We start from the raw sequence: 18726 nt of genomic DNA, 5'->3' as shown, positions 1-18726 counted from the left end.
CCAGAGCCAGGCTATAGTTCCGGTCCCGCTCACAGCAGCACCTCATGTGCAGCCACCTCAGAGGAAGGGAAAGTTGCTACTCACCACAGCCCCAGCTCTGGAGGTAGGGGGCAAACAGGACTCATGCAGTTGCACTCCTCCAGGGAGGACCTGCCCAAAATTGGCTGTATAGCTATGCGTCTTTATATAAATAAGCTTAAAATAGTGTAGGTGCCTACTTAGCTTCCCAACCTAGGTGATATCTTCCGCATCTCAGTTATGTGGTAAACAGCACTCATTTTCAATCAGCTGATTTAAGTGCAGTTTGCTCCATTTGGCTCTGTGTGTTTGCCATTCAAAGATCTTTATCAAAGGAAGGCAGGTACGAGGGAGTGTGTTTGTTGTTCTATTTGTTAAATGTAGATGCATAGTTTGAGTTTCTTTTCTTCTTTTCTCTTCCTATGTCTAGATTAAAAAAAAAAAAAAGCACAAAAAATATAACACTTTGGATTTTTTTTTAGTCAGTTTCTTGGTGTCCTGTATGGACTATTGTTGCAAGGATAACAAAGGAATTTCCACTAAATAATGGTTTGCAGCAAGCTACCACCATTTCATGAACATTGCATTCTTGATGCAGTGGGATGGTTGTCTGCAGTTTTGGAAATTTTGGGGGGAAAAAAAACAACAAAAATATTCCAAAAATGTAATTGCTGCTTCCATTTGAACTGATTTATTTAGCAGCTGTTATCCTGTATCCTTTCCTGGTGACATGTGTGAGTGATTGCAGTGTTACACTGGGGAGACAAATTCTTTCTTGGCTGGTGTACAAATACATGCTTAATGCTTGTGTTGATGTACCAAAGGGTTTTTTTATCTTTTTTTTTTTTTGTCTATAACAAAAAAGCTTTGTAATTAGACTCCATTATTGATAATTAACAGGGATTAGATGCACCATTTTAAAGTTAGCACCAGAACCTACCATGCCTATTGTGTTCCCATCATTTGTATTGGCAATATGTTGTTTTTTTGTTCATTGTACTGTTCATTGTATTGGTTGTGCTCAATAAAAAATGTAACCCCTAGCTTACCCAGATGCTGGGAAGGGGCACACAAAGGTAATTTTATTTATTAGGACCAGAGCTAGAGTCCCACAGCAAGCATGCACCAGACTTCCTGTCTCATTCCCTTTGAGTAACGCAGGCCATACCAGTAAGTCCAAAACAAAGTCTAACTTTACTTTTCCTTAGTGAAATAAGCAGAGGTACATTTTTTTGACAGTGAATAGTTTCTTGGTGGACACAGTCCAACTATTTACACACTCCTCCTATACTCCAAAAGATGATGTTACAGTCCTCTTATTATTCAGGAATCAGCAGGTTGGATTTCACCAGAGACCCCAATCTTCTGCTCTAATTGCACTGGTCACTTGGTATGATCTAACCAAAAGACAAATTTCCAAAACAGATCTTAAATCTCCTCTGGAGTAAGGCCACAGTGACTAAGACCACTTTCTAGAAAGTCTAAGAACTGGCTTGGCTTCTCAATGTTTTTTCTTAGGCTTCTGGAAGCTGCTGGAACTCCTGTCTTGAGTCCCTAGCCCAGGGTTCGGCAACCTGCGCTCTTTGACCACGTGGCTGTGGCTCTTTTCAGAACGATAGACACATTCAACTCGTTCATGGAGCCCTTCATACACAGTATACAGCACTGATAATTTTAAAACTCTCATCTTGCAGTTCAGGAGTGAGTGGATATTTTGGGATAAGACCAGGAAGGATCTATAGAGTGGGAGGTTAATTTTTGTAAAGAGGTGCTTGATTTTGCAGTGGTATAAGGCTTTGAAGTCCAGAGGTAGGACTTGAGTTCACATTAACCTTTTTGTTTTTAAAATTTTTTTTCCGAGTGGAGCATTAGTGAAGATTAGGAGTTGGCCCACAGACCACCAGGTAGAGAATGACACGGGAACAAACTTTGTCCCCATCCCTGCCCCGTCTCCACAAAGCTCAGTCCCCGTTCCCGCCCTTCCCCCACAAACTGTCTGATCCCATCCGCACAAGCCTCAAATAATTATTATTAAAGTATATAAACAACATTCTGTACAATTGTCACTTTATAAATCACAAATAATACAGAACAAGGATCAGCAAAATCCGTCTCCCCTCCCCTCCTCCTCACAAATATCCCCTCCACTATTGAGAAAACTGAACAAACCAAACTACTACAGAATGCTACATAGAAAAATCAAGCTAACAGAATACATCATTCACACATGGCAGGAATAGTGTTAGGGGAGTGCAACTAGGGCATCTGCCCCCTGGACAGCTGGAAGCTAAAGAAGCATGGCCTGGGCTTTGCAGTCCCCAGTTATATCTAAAACCAGCTGTGGCAGGATCCACATTTCAAATCTGATATATTCTAATCACAAAATAGAAAATAAATTTTTTTCCACCTTTTTATTGTCTAGTCATTAAACTTCACAGGTTCTGATACAGACACCCCGTTGATATTTTTCCATTTGGAAAAAATATTTAATTAGCCTTTCTGTTTACTGTTTTTAGCTAGTTTCCAATCCACCATAATATGCCTTCTTAACTGTTCCATGACTTTTTAATTTACCAAGAAATCTCTAATGGGGACTTTGTCAGATGCCTCTTGAAAATCCAAATACATTATATCAATCTCTGACCTTTATTCATGTTTATCTTGGGCTTGTCCAACCTTTTCTTTATCTGGGACCGCATCTAGTATTTCATAAGATTTGGAGAGCCAAGACATGCATGCGCTTATGCACATGCATAGCTCTTTCTCCCATGCCCTCTTCGGCCTCTTTCTCTCTTTAGCCCACAGCCTTCACACAGTTTCTTTCTCTCTCTCATGTAACACCCTCTTCCTCCCAGTCTTCACACAGGCAGCCATTCTGATAGCGAATTAAAAAAACGAGTCCTTCTCCAAAAAACGCTCATACAAATGAGTTTGGTGGAGAGTAGCGAAGATTCGCTAAATTTACATGTGCCCATCGCTGGTGATAGCGATGGGCACATGTGCAGAATAAAGGGAAAAAGACCCCCCAACCCCCCCCCCAAAACCCCACCAATAACAGCAGGAGAGATGTTTAATCTCTCCTGCTGCCAACCAACACCCTCCCAGCAGCGTGAGAGATGCCCACTCTCTCCCACCACCAAGCAACCCCCCCAGCAGTAGGAGAGATGCCCATTCTCTGCCACACAACACCCCCTCCTACCTCCAATGCTTCTCCCTTACCTTGAATTAGTTGACCGGAGGGATGCCTACTCCCTGCGACCAGCTGGCCTGCATCTTCAAAATGAGCCTTCCCCCTCCCTGGTGCATCCTAGGATGCACTGGGGAGGGGCCTGGGGCTCTGATTGGCCCAGGTTGTTTAAGGCCCCTCCCATGGAGTGGCCTTATACAACTTGGCCAATCGGAGCATCAGGCCCCTCCCTGGATGCACCGAGAAGGAGTCTTAAGGCTCTGATTGGCCTGGACGCGTCATAGGAGGAGCCATTTAGTCACAGTCTTTCTCCTTACTTCTCTTCAGCTGCAGATTCTTGCTATGGGATCCTGCTTCCCTGCTGCGATTCCTTTATCTATGAGCTTGCTGGAAGTTCAGGTTGTCTCAGTTTTAAATCTCATGAGAGTTGAAAGTGCGATACAAACCCAAACTTCTAGGAAGACACTGTAAGTTCATGGGTAGATGAGTTGAAGCGGGGAAGCATTGATCTCATGACAAAAATCTGTGTTTCCCCCCCCCCCCTAAAGCTCTTTGGGGAGGACGGGATATAAATCTAAATAAATAAAATGGTTGAACTTCTGCAGGCCAAGAGAAGGCACTTGGCAGGCCATGTTGTTTGTAGCCTGTGAGCCATAGGTTGTACAAACCTGGTTTATTCCTTTAAAAAAACTTAATACAGTAAATTAGTAAGGACATTTTTTTCTTAAACGTATGCTATGCTATGTTATGTTAATCAGGTTTTCTATTCCACCTTTACCTATTCAGTTCAAGGTCAGATTACATTAAAAGAGGTTGGGTCAGTTACCCAGGAAGTTACAATGGACAGTTTAGCTTGACACGAACATTCAGTAGAGTTGCTAGTACAGGTAGATTTGTACAGTTATAAATACAGTTAAGTCATGGTTACAAATACATAGTTACAAGTTTAAGTAGGTCATCTTTGTCTCATTGTTATGTCTCAGGAGTTGCAAGGTACAGTTTAGAAAAGGGATTTTACAGTTGCCATTTCAGATGCTTCTGGGTTGTAGTGGTGCCCGCCCGATTCAGGAAAAAAATTTTGATTTGATTCGATTCAGCCTATTGAATCAATTTTTCAATTTGATTTTCCTGCCCAATTGGGTGGTTTTTTTTTTGTTGGTTTTTTTTTCAAACATCCTGGTGGGTTTATTTTATAGCCTCTTCACCCCCTTTGCCTTCTCCTAACCACACTGGCGCTGTGGTGTAAACAAAAAAGACTTTTCCTCTCTCTGTTAAATCCTAGCTCACATTTGCGGTCTAACAGCAGCTCTGACAGGATACACGTTTCAATTCTGACACATTGTAATCACAAAATAGAAAATAAAATTATTTCTTCTACCTTTTGTTGTCTGGTCATTATTCAAATCTTGTTGGTCCCAGGCTCTGGTTGTCTTCTGATAACTTGCTTGCCAGGGTCTCCTTCTTTTTTCTTTCTCCATGCTAACTATCCATCTTCTATCTCTGTCCTCCCCTTCTGTTTCCCTTCCCTTCCCCGGAGGTCTGGCATCTTTCCTTTTTTTCATCTCAACTACCCTTTCATCCAGCATTTCTCCCTCCTTCCCCACCACCCAAGGGTCCACCAACTCTCTCTTTCTTTTCCCAAATACCCTCCTATCCAGTATCTCTATCCCCTCCTCCATACCATCCCTTGTGTCCACCTTCTCTCCCTTTCTGTTCCTTCCCTCCCTAAATCCCATTGTCCACCATCTCTCTTCCTCTCCTCTGTTTTTAGACCCATTATTTCTTCCCCCCCAAAGTCCAGCATTTGCACGTCTCTTTGAAACCCCCCCTTCCCTCCCTCCCTCCGTGCACAGAGGAGGAGTGGGACTGCGGCAGAGGAAACAGCTCCGAAGACCTATATCAGCTTGCAGAGATCGCTAGCCCCAGCGATCTTCTCTGCAGGCTGCTACTAGTAGGTAAATGGTGTGTGGGAGGCCAGGGGCAAAACCGGACACCAGCTGACCCTTCCCCTTCGCCTCAAATGACCCTCCCCCCTCGCCCTCTAAAGCAGATGTGGCAGCGGCCGCCCAACAAGAGGCAGCACAGCTGCTCCTGCTTTAGGGGATGAGGAGGGAGGGTCAGATACCAAATCGGGAGGCCGTTTTTGTTTTGTTTGTTTTAAATCTATTTGAATTGATTCACCCGAAGTGAATCGGTGAACTGATTCGAATCGGGCAGCACTAATGGTTTGGCTCACTGTCTTGGTACAGAAATGCTTTTAAAAGTTTATGGTGATTCATTTCCATTAAATCTGGTTTATGTTCAAATGTATTTTATTGAGCTCAAATGATAACACACAACATTGCAAAGAGAACAGCAAAACAAGCTCAAGGTATATCAATAATCTTTAACATAGAATTATGCAACACCCCAAACTAGACTCCCCCTCCCCCCCGTTCCTCCTTCCAAATAAACACCCTTAATATACAGGAGTAGTACCACAAAAAAGAGAACAGTTTACAAAAAAGAAAATAAATATAACAGTAGAAAAAGCATCAACAATTAAGCAAGCGGCTATGTGCCAAAGGCGTCATAGTGTTCCAAAAAGGTTCCCAAGTGTATTGGAAAGAGCTCGTTGCTCCCATAACAGAAGAGTAATCATCTGGCACCGCCAAAGAGAGTAATTTTGCGCCTCACCATCAAGCCATTTAAGCAAGATGCATTTCAATGCAATAAGAATTGTCCATTTGAGGAAGGCTGCAGTCCCCCGTTTACGGGGGGAATAGTGGGGGACAGCTCCAAATAATACCAAAGGAGAGGGACGTATAGTTATGGTCCAAATGCGCTCCACAAAGAGAAAAATAGCATCCAAAAAGGAGCGAACACTAGGGCAAGTCCAAAACATATGTCCCATACCTGCCTCAGACGTCTGGCATCTCGGACATGCAGCTGATTCCCTAAATCCAGAAAGATGAGCCCTTTTAGGAGAAATGTACAATCGAAGGACCAATTTATAATGTTCCCAAAAAACAGTGTATTTATGATAAGTAGCCAACCGGCGAACAGCTTGCAAAATCACATCACCAGATATGTCCACCCCCAGGTCGCGTGTCCAGGCATCCTGCAAGTTAGAGTGATCAAACAAGGGGGACTCATCCTTCAAATGACGATGGTGAAACCTAAGAGGAACAGGGAGTTGAGAACTAATAGTAAAGGCCGTAGATAATTCTTGACAGGAGGCCGTAAGTGAGTTAGGAGGTAGGGAATTTGCATATAGGCAAAAGTATCAGTAGACGGAATACCAAATTCTGTCCGCAACTGATTAAAGGACTTAATTCTCCCATCGTCATCCACCAATTGAAACACATAATGAATGCCCTTGTTTCCCATCTAGCAAAACTTACACCATCAACCCCAGGAAGAAAATTATTATTGAAACGAATAGGCAGAAAAGAAGTGATAGTAGGGATAATAGAATGAAACTTACATACCCAGTGCCATGTCTTGCACAATGAATGATGTAACATCTTACTAAAGAGAAGCTCAGGGGATGCAGAGGGAACAGAATGCAGGTAGGCACTAAAATGTGTGTTCCGGAAACAAGAAAGTTCTAAAGAGATATTAGTGAAAGCAGTGGAACCCCGAAAAAATTCATCAATATGGCGCATACCACAACTAATAGTCAGATAGCGGATATTCAGCAAACCCAGTCCACCCTTATACCATGGAGCCGCTGCCCGCATGTAAGGAAGTCTGGCCCTCTTGCCCAACTATAGGAACTATTGAACCACATGTTCTAGGCGACGCTCATCCCGTAAAGTCAAATAAAGAGGGAGCACCTGAAAGACAAATAGCCAACACAGAACAATAAGCATGTTATATAAGTGAACCCGGCCTAGAAGAGAAAATGGTAAACCCCTCCAAAGGTGCAATTTATTCTGAAGGGTCTGAAACAAGGGTTCCACATTAAGAGAGTACAATCGAGATAAATCAAAAGGAATAAGAACCCCCAAGTATTTTAAATACGAGTCTGCCCAGTGAAGAAGAAATATACCCCTCCATGCTGTGCGAACCGCAAGAACAGAGGGTAAAGCAATTGATTTATCTAAGTTAAGAGAGAGACTGGAGTGAAATCCAAATTCTGAAATAAGGTCCAGTGCCGTCGAGAGAGATTCCTCCGGCCTAGTAAGAATCAAAAACATGCCAAAGTCTTCAAAGTAATCCCAGCAACACTAAGACCGTGTACCGCATCAAACCCACGAATAGTGCAAAGCAGAGGTTCTAATGAAAGAATAAAGAGCGGAGGCAAGAGAGGGCAATCTTGACGCATACCCTGAAGAACAGGAAAGGAATCTGTACGCGTCCCATTAACCAATAAAGAGGCACGTGGGTTAGAGTAGAGAGAGCTAATGGCCCTCAGATAGAAGCCTCCCAGCCCAATAGACTCAAGTGTCTTAAACAAAAAAGACCAGTGGACACTATCAAAGGCCTTGGAGGTGCCAAATTGGCGAACAATGCGGGAATATGATGATATTGACAATGGGATAAAGCAAAAAGGACCTTACGGACGTTACAGATGGATTGGCAACCACGAACGAAGCCCACTTGGTCCTCATGGATGAGTTCAGTGAGATGAGGAGCAAGACGATCAGCTAAAATACGAGAAAGAAGCTTAAGATCTACATTAATCAATGATATAGGACAATATGAACTAGGGACGTCAGCTTCTTTGCCAGGTTTCAACAATAGTGTTATCGCCCCATTAACATATCGAGGAAAAGAGCCGTGAGCAATAGCTGTATTGAAATAAGCTAGCAAGGGACCGCAAGGACGAGAAGAAAGAATACGATAAAAATCTCCCGAGAAACCATCAGGGCCTGGAGCTTTACCAGAACATAGAGCTTTAATAGCAGATTCTAATTCCGCTGCCCGAAAGGGACTGTCGAGAGAGGAAATGACATCTTCAGGAAGGCGCGGAAGCCCTGAGGATTGAAGATTGTCCCCCAACAAGGTCGGAGAAGCATCCTCAGGAGTACCATAAAGCTGTTGAGTATAGTCCCGAACCTCAGGATGAAGCAGGCGCCAAGGATCCACCACCGAAAGAGTGTCGCAAAAATCAGAAAGAAGATGGCCTCTGGCTCCCAAAGAAGTAGAAGAAGTACCCAACTTATCAGATGCGGGTCCATGACTAAATTAAAGTCACCCAAAAGAAGAAGTGGATCCCTGGAATAGCGAGACCAAAGCTGTGTTAACTTCTGTAGGAAAACAGATTCGGATGAGTTAGGGCCATAAACTACTAAAAGAAGGTAACACCGGTCGCCAAGAGTAAGACGTAAAAGAAGATAACGACCATCAACATCTTTATTAATAAGCTGAACACCTAACGGGGAAGACTTACGGATCAATACCTCTATACCACCATGATGACCCAAAGAGGAAGCAAAATAGACCTTCCCCATCCAAGAACGACGCAATTTAAGATGTTCCGTATCTGTCAAGCGAGTCTCTTATAAACATGCAATGTCCGAATGGTAACGCTGCAACACCATTAAGATTTAGACCGCTTAACCGGTGAGGGGATGCCCCCTACGTTCCAGGATGTGAGTCTAAAAGGAGTGGTCATCAAAGAACAGCAGAAGAAAGTGTGGAGAAGACATAAAGAAAAGGACATAACACGGACCCCCAACTCCCACCCACCCAAAAACCCTCTCACCACAACCCAATCCCTTCTAAACCCATCACCCCCCCAAAAAAAACCCTTGCACAAAAAACTCTAACTACTCCACTAAGGCAGAGCAGATCAAGGGAGATACACTTCAATGTGAACAGGTCCCCAGACCCTCCCCCACCCATCCAAAGAAGCACTGAAGAGAGGTGGAAAGAATATATTCAAGCTCAGAGAATCAGTGATGTACCTAGGAGGGGGTGGTCTTCCCTGGGTGCACGCCCCAAGGGGGTGCACAAGACAGAGCTGGACGGGGGACCCGCGGGGTTAAATACTACTTGAGCTGGGAGGCTGATCTTCTATTCCTACCTGCCCTGCCACGCACACACAGAGAAAGTTTGGGGAGGGAATGAGGTCTGGAGGAGAGGAAGCATACAGGAAGGCTGAAAGAAGGGAAGAAATATTGGATGCAAAGTCAGAAGAATAAAGTGCAACCGGAGACTGATGAAATTACCAAAGGTAGGAAAAATGATTTTATTTTCAATTTAGTGATCAAAATGTGTCCGTTTTGAGAATTTATATATGCTGTCTATATTTTACACTATGGGCCCCTTACTAAACCGCAATAGCGGTTTTAGCGCAGGGAGCCTATGAGCTTCGAGAGCAGCGTGGGGCATTCAGCGCAGTTTCCTGTGCTAAAAACCACTATCGCAGTTTAGTAATAAGGGAGGGGGTATATTTGTCTATTTTTGTATAGTTGTTACTGAGGTGACATTGCATAAAGTCATCTGCCTTGACTTCTTTGAAAACCCGTGGAATATAAATGATGATTAACATTTTCTCTGTGTACAGTGTGCTTTGTGTTTTTAAAATTTTATTGTTGGTAGATCATTTGACTTGGCCACGAAGGTAAGGGGGAGGGAGGGGAGCTGCTGAAAGACATCTAATAATCCTTGCAGGCTTGACTGTGCAGGGAATTATTTTTGTAAAATCTGGTTTTGTTATGTGACTGGCATTATTTGGACTTTAATTTCTATGAATGAATAGAATGAAAATGATATAAAATTATTTGCTTGTTTTTATGTGCGTGCACTGAAGGAAAGTGGAGAGAGAGTAGGCTGAGGACGCTGAAGGGAAATGGGGAAGAGAGAGTGGGGAGAAGACCCTGATTTATAAATTGACAATTGTACAGAATATTGTTTCTTTTTATACTTTAATATAATAAGTTCAATATAAAACAATTCAAGGCTTGTGTGGATGGAATCAGGTGGTTTGCGGGGATGGGGACCGAGCTTACAAGGATTAGTTCAATAAAATGGTATATTTTTATTTCTCATTATTTGTTATTTTTATTTGTTAATTTGTAAAATGGTGATTGTTATGTATCAGTTTTTTTCAAATTTACATCTACTATCTTTATATTTTGCACTTTATTAGAGGACATGTGTTACTGTTTTTGTGGTGTTGCATTGTATCCAGGGTCTGGTTTCTTGGCAGTTCAGTTTAACTTTTGTCTACATATTTCTGTTTTTAGTTTGTGATTATTCCATATTGGGCGAGGGTATATCTCTGTTCTGTGTGTATGAAAAGAACATAGTTTTCAGTTGGCATTGACTACAGGATCAACTGACTGCGGGATCTGGCTTGTTTTAGTTTTACAAGTTTAAGATGCTGCCTTTTCCTAGGTACACTCTTGTTGTGCGATATGTGGATTGTTACTAAAAATCATATTTTTCATATAGATGGGGGGGGGGTGTCAAAAAATGATGGATCCCGGGTGTCACATATGCTAGGTACGCCACTGATCCTAAATACTGAGAACAGCAACACTATGTTGCCAGGGGTTTAAAGCTTTGGGCTTCATACACAAGCAAACTAAGAAAGTATGACAGCACTTATGTAACCCTGACTCTTAACTGTACAACATGTGGTAATAAATGTGTACAGTTCAGTTTCAAGCCTTGATTCTAATGTCTGAAACGCTCTCATATTGATAAAGTGACAGAATGCAATACAAGCATTTGACCTTCTCAATGAAAAGTTTCTTAATATTTTTATTAGGAACACCTCAGCGTGTGAATGGAAAAGTGAAAGGGAGACTCTTTGTGGGCAGTAACCCAGTTCCTATGGTGTTTGAGAACATTGACCTGCATTCCTATATCGTGGTAAATGATGGGCGTGCGTACACTGCCATTAGCACAATATCAGAATCGCTGGGCTATTCCTTGCTCCCTCTTGCTTCTATTGGAGGTGTAATTGGTTGGATGTTTGCATTGGAGCAGCCACAACATAAAAACGGATTCAGCATTACAGGTAACTTATATATTTTGACAATTTTGCTTTTCTTTTATAAGCGAGGATTGACCCTGAAGCTGGCTGGTTCCTTATTGCATCCTTTGTTACAAAAATTGTAGGAAACCACTTATAATCAAAATAATTTAACTGGCCAGAAACTGATCCTGGCCAGTTAAATCACTTGTTTGGGGCTAACTGCTAATTTTCAACAGCACTTAACTACTTAGGCCCTGATTCTGTATAGGACGCCCAGGAGAAGTGTCCTATACAGAATCGGTCCTACACTAAACCCCGATTCTGTAACCGGCGTCCATGGTACAGACGCCGGTTAGAGAATCGGGTTAAATTAGACGCGGCCGCTATACTTATGGCAGCAAGAGATCTCCCTGCTGCAATATGTATAGCGGCCGCGGTCGTGGCCGCCTGTCCCATCGCCAACAGGAGGATGCCCAATCCTCCTGCCGGAACCCCCCTCCCCCCCAAACTGGTAATCGCCGGCAGGAGGATGCCCAATCCTCCTGCCGGAAAGCCCGATGACCCGACCCCCCCAAAACTAACCTCCCTCCCCCAACTAACCTTTACATGTTGGTCGGCTAGACGGGTCTTGCTGCCGTCCAGCCGACGGGCCCGCCTCGTGGAAATGAGACGGGCCCGCCCCTTCCCGGCCCATCCCCGCTAAATCTAAGGCCTGATTGGCCCAGGCTCTAGAAGCCTGGACCAATCAAGCCTTAGGCATAGCGGGTCCGCCCATCCCCACGCCTACAGCTGCCTAAAATTGGGACGCACTTTGGAGAATCAGGGCCTGAGTGCCAAACTGAAATCCAGCTATTTTGGAGGAGTTTCTATGTGTAAGTTTGTCACCTTTAAAACAGTGAACTCCTGCTTTTGGGAAATGGAGGCATTAAAGGGTCTTAGAGCCTGATATACCACCTTTCTGTGGTACAGCGAAAGCAGTTTCCATGTATTATATGCAGGTTCTTTCTCTGTCCCCAGTGAGCTCACAATCTGTTTTTGTACTTGGGCAATGGTGGGTTGTGACTTGCACAGAGTCACCTGGAAGGAACTGCTTTTCTACTGCAGGTCCTTACTGACCACTGCAGCTTGGAGCTCTGAATCCTCAACAGCTTCAGTAGGAACTGTTCTTTACTTTGAGTTCCAAATTTACATTCTGGCTGAGAAGTCAAAATGGGAAAGCTGGCACCTAGTCTGGAAAAGAGGAGAACTATCATGATCCTCGGAGCAAGAGGCTCCCTAATCAATTAACCCTCACGCATGGTAGGTCATTGGAGCAACTGTTCTCCTGGACCTGATATGTGCAGCAGAGAGGCAAGATCCCATGGTACAAAGGAGATCAAGAGGAATTCCAAGCATCCAAGTGCATTTTACTGCACCAAGAACATGAAAACTTTTTTTTTTTCCCCACAATTGTCACTGGCTATAAAGTAAATTTATGCAAATGAGATATTGACATATCTAATCTACCCCTGTATTGCTACTTTGATTTCAAAATTGTATTTTGGCTGGGAAGTCAAAATGGGAAGGTTGTCTATAAATTATCTTCCAGTTGTATCATACTTTTCCATTATAAATATTCACTTGTGGACCCATGCTTTTACAGAGGAAAAACAGAAGAGGTGAAAAAGGTGGTCTAGTGAATAAGTAAATTACAAACAGGGCTAAAAGGCAAAAACAGACCCTTACAATGTATTGTGGAGGCAAATATATTCAATTGTTTTTAGATGATAATTTTGAAGGAATCAAAATGTTGTTATAGTCATAAAATGCCCAGCGTTTCCAGGTTAGGAATTTAACATCATGTAGCATTGCAAAGGTATGCGATGGAGAAACATTTTTTTGCAATGTCTCCATTTTTAAAATCCCAGCTTCTGCTTTCGTGCTGGCAAATATACATGCACTACGACACATCTTTTTAGGTATTTTACAAAATGCTTCACATTCAGCAGAGCTTTTTGTAAAGAACAGAGGTAATTGTGGATGTCCCGACCTGGATACCTCAATTTCTCTCGCCATACCCTATCTAAAAAGGGCCTTACTGTGATCTAGAATAGTACAGTCACTTAGATTTAAAAAAAATGTATCTTGCTTCATAGGTGGAGAGTTTATACGGCAAGCTGAAGTTACCTTCCTACCTAGTAATGACAAGTTGATTATTAAGCAGCAATTCACTGGAATCAATGAACATGGACATCTCACCATCAGCACTGAGCTAGAAGGAAGAGTTCCCCAAATCCCTTTTGGAGCATCAGTCCATATTGAACCATACACAGAACTTTATCATTCCTCAAGCTCTGGTAAGTTGTTTGTCTTTAAGTAAATCTGTCTAATTTAATTTTGAGACATATCCTGCTCCATACCCTGGTTGAGGTCTGGATGGATTACAGTAAATAAACTTCTAATTTTTACAAATAAGGGGCCCTTTTACTAAAACTTAGCACATACTAATGGACATTAGTATGAATGAAGGGCCAGATTTTATAAATGACGCCTAACTTTTAGGTGCTGGTTTGCATGGCTGTCAATCAACCGCTGGGCACCGCTTATAGAATCATGCCTAGCGGTGCCTAAGCGGACTTGGGTATCGCTAGGTGCTGTCAGGGTAGACACCAGTACATTAGGTCATATTTTATCTGGCCTGATGTACTTGAGCCTATCTTGCATTCCAAGTGACGCCTATGTATTATACCTATTTTCTGCCCCTAACCATGCCTACTTTTTAGGGATGCAATGTTATGGCGTCAGAGGGTGCCTTGATGTCGGCATCGCTAGGTGCCATTTGGAATTCTGCACTCAACTTTTAATTAGTTAATTTTTAGAAATGTTTTTCAATGAACTTCAATGGCATGGTCAGTTACCACACCATTTAAATTAATTGATACAATTTGGGTTTCATGTGGATTTGAGTTGGACATCATTAACTGGGGGATGCACAAAACTTACTGATCGTGTCCTGATTGTCGCTAAACTGGTTTCACCAGTTTAACTATCGATTGGATCTGATTCCCCAATGCACAAAACTGCCCACTGCATGTTTTTCCCCTCGATCACCCATTTTCCGATCCGACCCATGCAAATTAGTAAAACCCCATGCAAAATAGCCAAACGATTGATGCACTACTATCACTTGGCTATTTAGCATCGGGTTTTACCGATCATAAAACCCGATTGCTCTAGACCTGTTGGTAACTAAACCATAGCATGGTTTTTAGCGCTGGCAGCGGCAGTAACAGCTCCAACGCTCATAGCGTCAGAGCTGTTACTGCCACGACCGGCGCTAAAAAAGTGCTACGGTTTTGTAAAAAGGGGGATTTACGTGGCTTTTTATCAAATTTATTGAAATATTCGAGAATTGGAATTACTTTTATTAGTACTTTTAAAATGGTTTCATACGTAATGAATTTAAGTAACACAATATTTTAAGCATAAATTTTCTGTTTGCAGGCTTATCGATTTTCTGATTTTGCAAACAAGTTCATTATTACTTATATTAATAAAAATGATCCAAATTACTAATTTTGTCAGCATTAGAAATCTATATCTATACATCAATGTACATCAAAATTATTTTAAAAATTCCATTCCGTTTCTAGTAGTGCTGCCGATTCAGGAAAAAAAATTTCGATGTGATTCAGCCTATTGAATCAATTTTTCGATTCGATTTGATTTTCCTGCCCAATTGGGTGGCTTTTTCCAAACATCCTGGTGGGTTTATTTTATAGTCCAATAATATGTTAGAAAAAATTCCACTATTACTTATTCAGAGAAGTGCACTCATTTTTTATGTGGAAATATTTTTATTAAAGTTTTACAGTAAAAACAGCAGAAAAATAAACAACGTAACAGTGCAAATACACACTCCCCCTCCCCCCCCCACCTCCCACCCCCCCACCCCCCATCCCAGAAACACAAATATAAAGTAAAACAACCGTCTTCCAGAGAAAGAAATATCATGGGTTTAGCAAATTACTTCGAGCTCTATGTGATAGAGTAAGCCAGAATGGCTCCCAAATGGAGCAGTAAGTGCGTCCCCTAGGTGAGTCCAGCGCATGTATAAACAAGCGCTCCACAGATGCCTGCTGAAGCATGAGAGTACGCCAATGAAATAAGGTTGGCGATTCAGGTACAATCCAGCAGTGTAAAATAGATTTTTTCCCCAGCAAGAAGGCCCTCTCCAGAAATCTCCGAAACCCTTTAGGAGATGCTCTAGGAAGATGGTCCAAGGTAAAGAGCAGCTCGGGGCCCTGAGGATAACTATGATGTCACATAGCTGTAATATGACGATGTAGTTGAGTCCAAAAGTCCTGAATTCGAGGGCAAGTCCAGTATTGGTGTCCTAAAGAAGCCTGAGGTTGGTGGCACTTAAGACATGTATCAGTAGTGCTTAGTTTGACTCTATGAAGATAAACCGGGAACCGGTGAAGTCGAAGAAGAAATTTATAGTTCATTTCAATCAGAGTAACATAAGTTGTAATAACATGTATTCTCTTGAGGCAAGTTTGAATTTGTAATCCAGTAACCACACAAGGTAGATCTCTAGACCAGAGAGCTGCATAATGATCATAGGAAATTGGTCCCAGGCTCTCCCGAAGATACCGAATATGGAACTTCAAGGGAATTTGGTCTTGAGCTGACAAACACAAAGCTTCCGAAAGAGCTTCTCTACTTTGGCTGGTAAGTCCTGCCCTCTGAAGAGACCGCACATAGGAGACCATCTGAGAATATGCTAGCCAATCTCCTGGTGTCCATTGATAATCCGCTTGCATCACTGTAAAAGGTGGCACAACACCCTGCGAATTAACCACCTGGAAAATGTATTGAATATTGGTAATTCTCCATATGGAAAGTGGATAGATAGAAGTTCCCGGAGGGAAGTCCTTATTGTCCAGAAAAGGCAGGTAAACCGTATCAGTAGGTGGTATATTCAAAGACTTACATAACCTCCGCCACACCTGGCGAAGAGGAGTAATGAACATACCTCCACCATACCCACTCGGAAGATGACGAGTATGGAGCAGATAACTGAAGTGGTATGGGTCACAAAGCGTGAGCTCCGAAGCAGTCGCAGAAAAATAGCAAGTGCCCCGGAACCAGTCGTTCAAATGACGCATTTGACATGCTTGTGAAATCAAGCGCAAGTTCTGCAATCCCAAACCCCCCTGGGATTTGGGAAGCATCAAGACAGGCAATGCCAATCTCGCACGCTTCCCATTCCATAAGAAGGACGTCAGGCTTTTGCCCACCAGTTTATCATGTTTAATAGACAACAAAATCGGAAGCATTTGAAGCACATAAAGCCATTGAGGCACCAAAACCATATTATACAAAGCAATTTTGCCCAGCAATGACAAAGGAAATTCCCTCCAAAGTTGCAATTTTTGTTGAGTAAGAGTCAGGAGTGGCAAGACATTCAAGGTGTACAATCTAGTGAGATCCATAGGTATCTTAATCCCCAGGTAAGTCAAATGGTCTGTTGCCCACCGTAAGGGAAAGTCTCCCATCCAGGTGCCAGGGACCTCCTTAGACAAAGGCAACACTATCGATTTTTGAGAATTTAGAACCAGCCCCGAATACAAACTAAACTCGTCTAAAATGGCCAATGCCCTGGTCAAGGATGACTGAGGGGAAGACAAAGTCAACAGTATATCATCTGCAAAGGCTAGGACGCGTATTTGAGAGTCCCCTTCTGGAAGACCGCTCAATTCATCATCTTTTAATAAAGTACGTAAAAATGGATCTAAATAGAGCAAAAACAGGAGAGGAGATAGAGGGCTTCCCTGACGCGTACCTCGTAGTATGGGAAAAGACTCTGTCTTAGTGCCGTTGACCAAGACACTAGCCGTCGGAATCGAGTATAACAATCGAATCACGCTGTGGAACCAACCCGTTATTCCCATATGTGTGAGAACCGCGAACAAGTAGTGCCAGTTGACCTGGTCGAAAGCCTTGGCGGCGTCTAGGCTATCCAGAATACCAGCAGTGTGAGTAACTTGGGTTCTATGGATAGCCGTCAACAGTCGTCTAACATTTAAAACAGAGTGTCGATGTTTCACAAAGCCCACCTGTTCCGGTATAATCAATTGAGGGAGTAAGGTAGCCAACCGGTTAGCTAACACTTTATCTAAAATTTTTATATCAACGTTTATGAGGGATATTGGGCGATACGATTCTAAATCAGACGCCGGCTTACCGGGTTTCGGAATTAGTGTAATATAAGCATGGTTGGATCCCACCGGAAATGCACCCTCTACCAGCGTCTGTGTATAAGCCTCCAATGGGCCACAGATGTGCGTGAACAGGATTTTATAAAACTCCGGGGAAAACCCGTCTGGGCCCGGGGCCGAGCGATTCCTCAACTGTTTAACAGCCGATTGCAATTCTTTCTCCTGAATTGGCCTATTCAGTGCTGAGCGCATAGGAGAGGACAAACGAGGCATACCTGCATCCTCCAAATAGTCCTGCACCTCAGGCCCCCCCTCCCCCTCAACAGAAGAGTAAAATTGTTTATAGTGACGAAAGAAGCGGTCAGCTATATCCCGTGTTTTGCTCACCTTCGTGCCGTCAGGCAAGTGCAAACAAGGGATATAACGATTAGATCGTTTAGGTTTGGTCAGAGTAGCCAGTAATCTACCAGGCTTATTCCCATGCTTATAATAATTAAATTTGGCATAATACAATGATTTCTTTGCGCGGTCGTGTAACAACGTGTTAAGGGCATTCATTTTTTAACTTTTAATTTAAATTACAACGGGAAAAGGCCTCAGATATAGAGCCTACGCACAGTCATTGGCTGAATTGATCAAATTGATCAGCGTAGTTGTCACGCTCTTTGCTCCAGTCATCGGCCAGCAAAAACACGTCTTTTTAACTTAATTTCAAAAAAGCTTAAATCTTATTTTTTCATAATAAATTATTAACTTAGTGATCATTAAAACTTAGCTTATATTCTAAATCATTTTTATGGATTTTTTCTTTTTTATAGATTTTCATGCACAACTCCTATATTCACTGAAAACAGTACTGTAATGGTAACTTAGCTTCACAGTGGTATGAATGCCTCCCACATATGCTAACGCGGCCAGCGTTTCGCGAATCGGTCAAAAAATCACTGCGTCGGGGCCGGATTCAGGGCATTCCAACAAATGTTTATTACAAAGGCGATCTGGTCTCTCCCTCTCCTGCCTAAGCTATCTAGTCTCTCAATACACCGCTGCCACTGCCATGGTGTAGCCTTTAAAGAACACATCTTCGTGAGCAGCATGACTTGTGCACACTGCTCATGCTGGCCCTGCAGCCTTCCCAGAATGGGATGATTTATTGCGGATGTTTCATTGCGGGACGTTCATCACAAACGGCAGTGATGAATCGTCCTCTCCATGATGGCTACAATGAACCGCAATAAATCATGCCTCTCCTCCTCCCCCACTCCCGCCGTTGCCTCTCCTCCTCTCTGCCCCCCTCTCACAAATACTTCTTTAAAAGTTCACCAGCGCAAGCAGCATTATGTACCCCCTGCACTTGGCCGGCCGTGGCTCCCTTCTGATGTCACTTCAGTCGTGGGACCAGG

General features: G+C 42.9%; 1 protein-coding gene across 1 annotated transcript in view; it reads left to right on the top strand.

Moving 5' to 3' along the window:
• The window catches only part of NID1 (nidogen 1), a 165637-nt gene that overhangs the window by 52658 nt on the left and 94253 nt on the right, over nucleotides 1–18726 (top strand). Inside the window, exons 6-7 of the mRNA XM_033938047.1 lie at nucleotides 10911–11162; nucleotides 13256–13456. Of these exons, the coding sequence (XP_033793938.1) occupies nucleotides 10911–11162; nucleotides 13256–13456 (453 nt within the window). The remainder of the gene's footprint in view (nucleotides 1–10910; nucleotides 11163–13255; nucleotides 13457–18726) is intronic.

Source organism: Geotrypetes seraphini, chromosome 3 (genome assembly GCF_902459505.1).
Source record: "Geotrypetes seraphini chromosome 3, aGeoSer1.1, whole genome shotgun sequence".
Lineage (NCBI taxonomy): Eukaryota > Metazoa > Chordata > Amphibia > Gymnophiona > Dermophiidae > Geotrypetes > Geotrypetes seraphini.
This window is presented reverse-complemented; position numbering and strand designations above follow the sequence as displayed.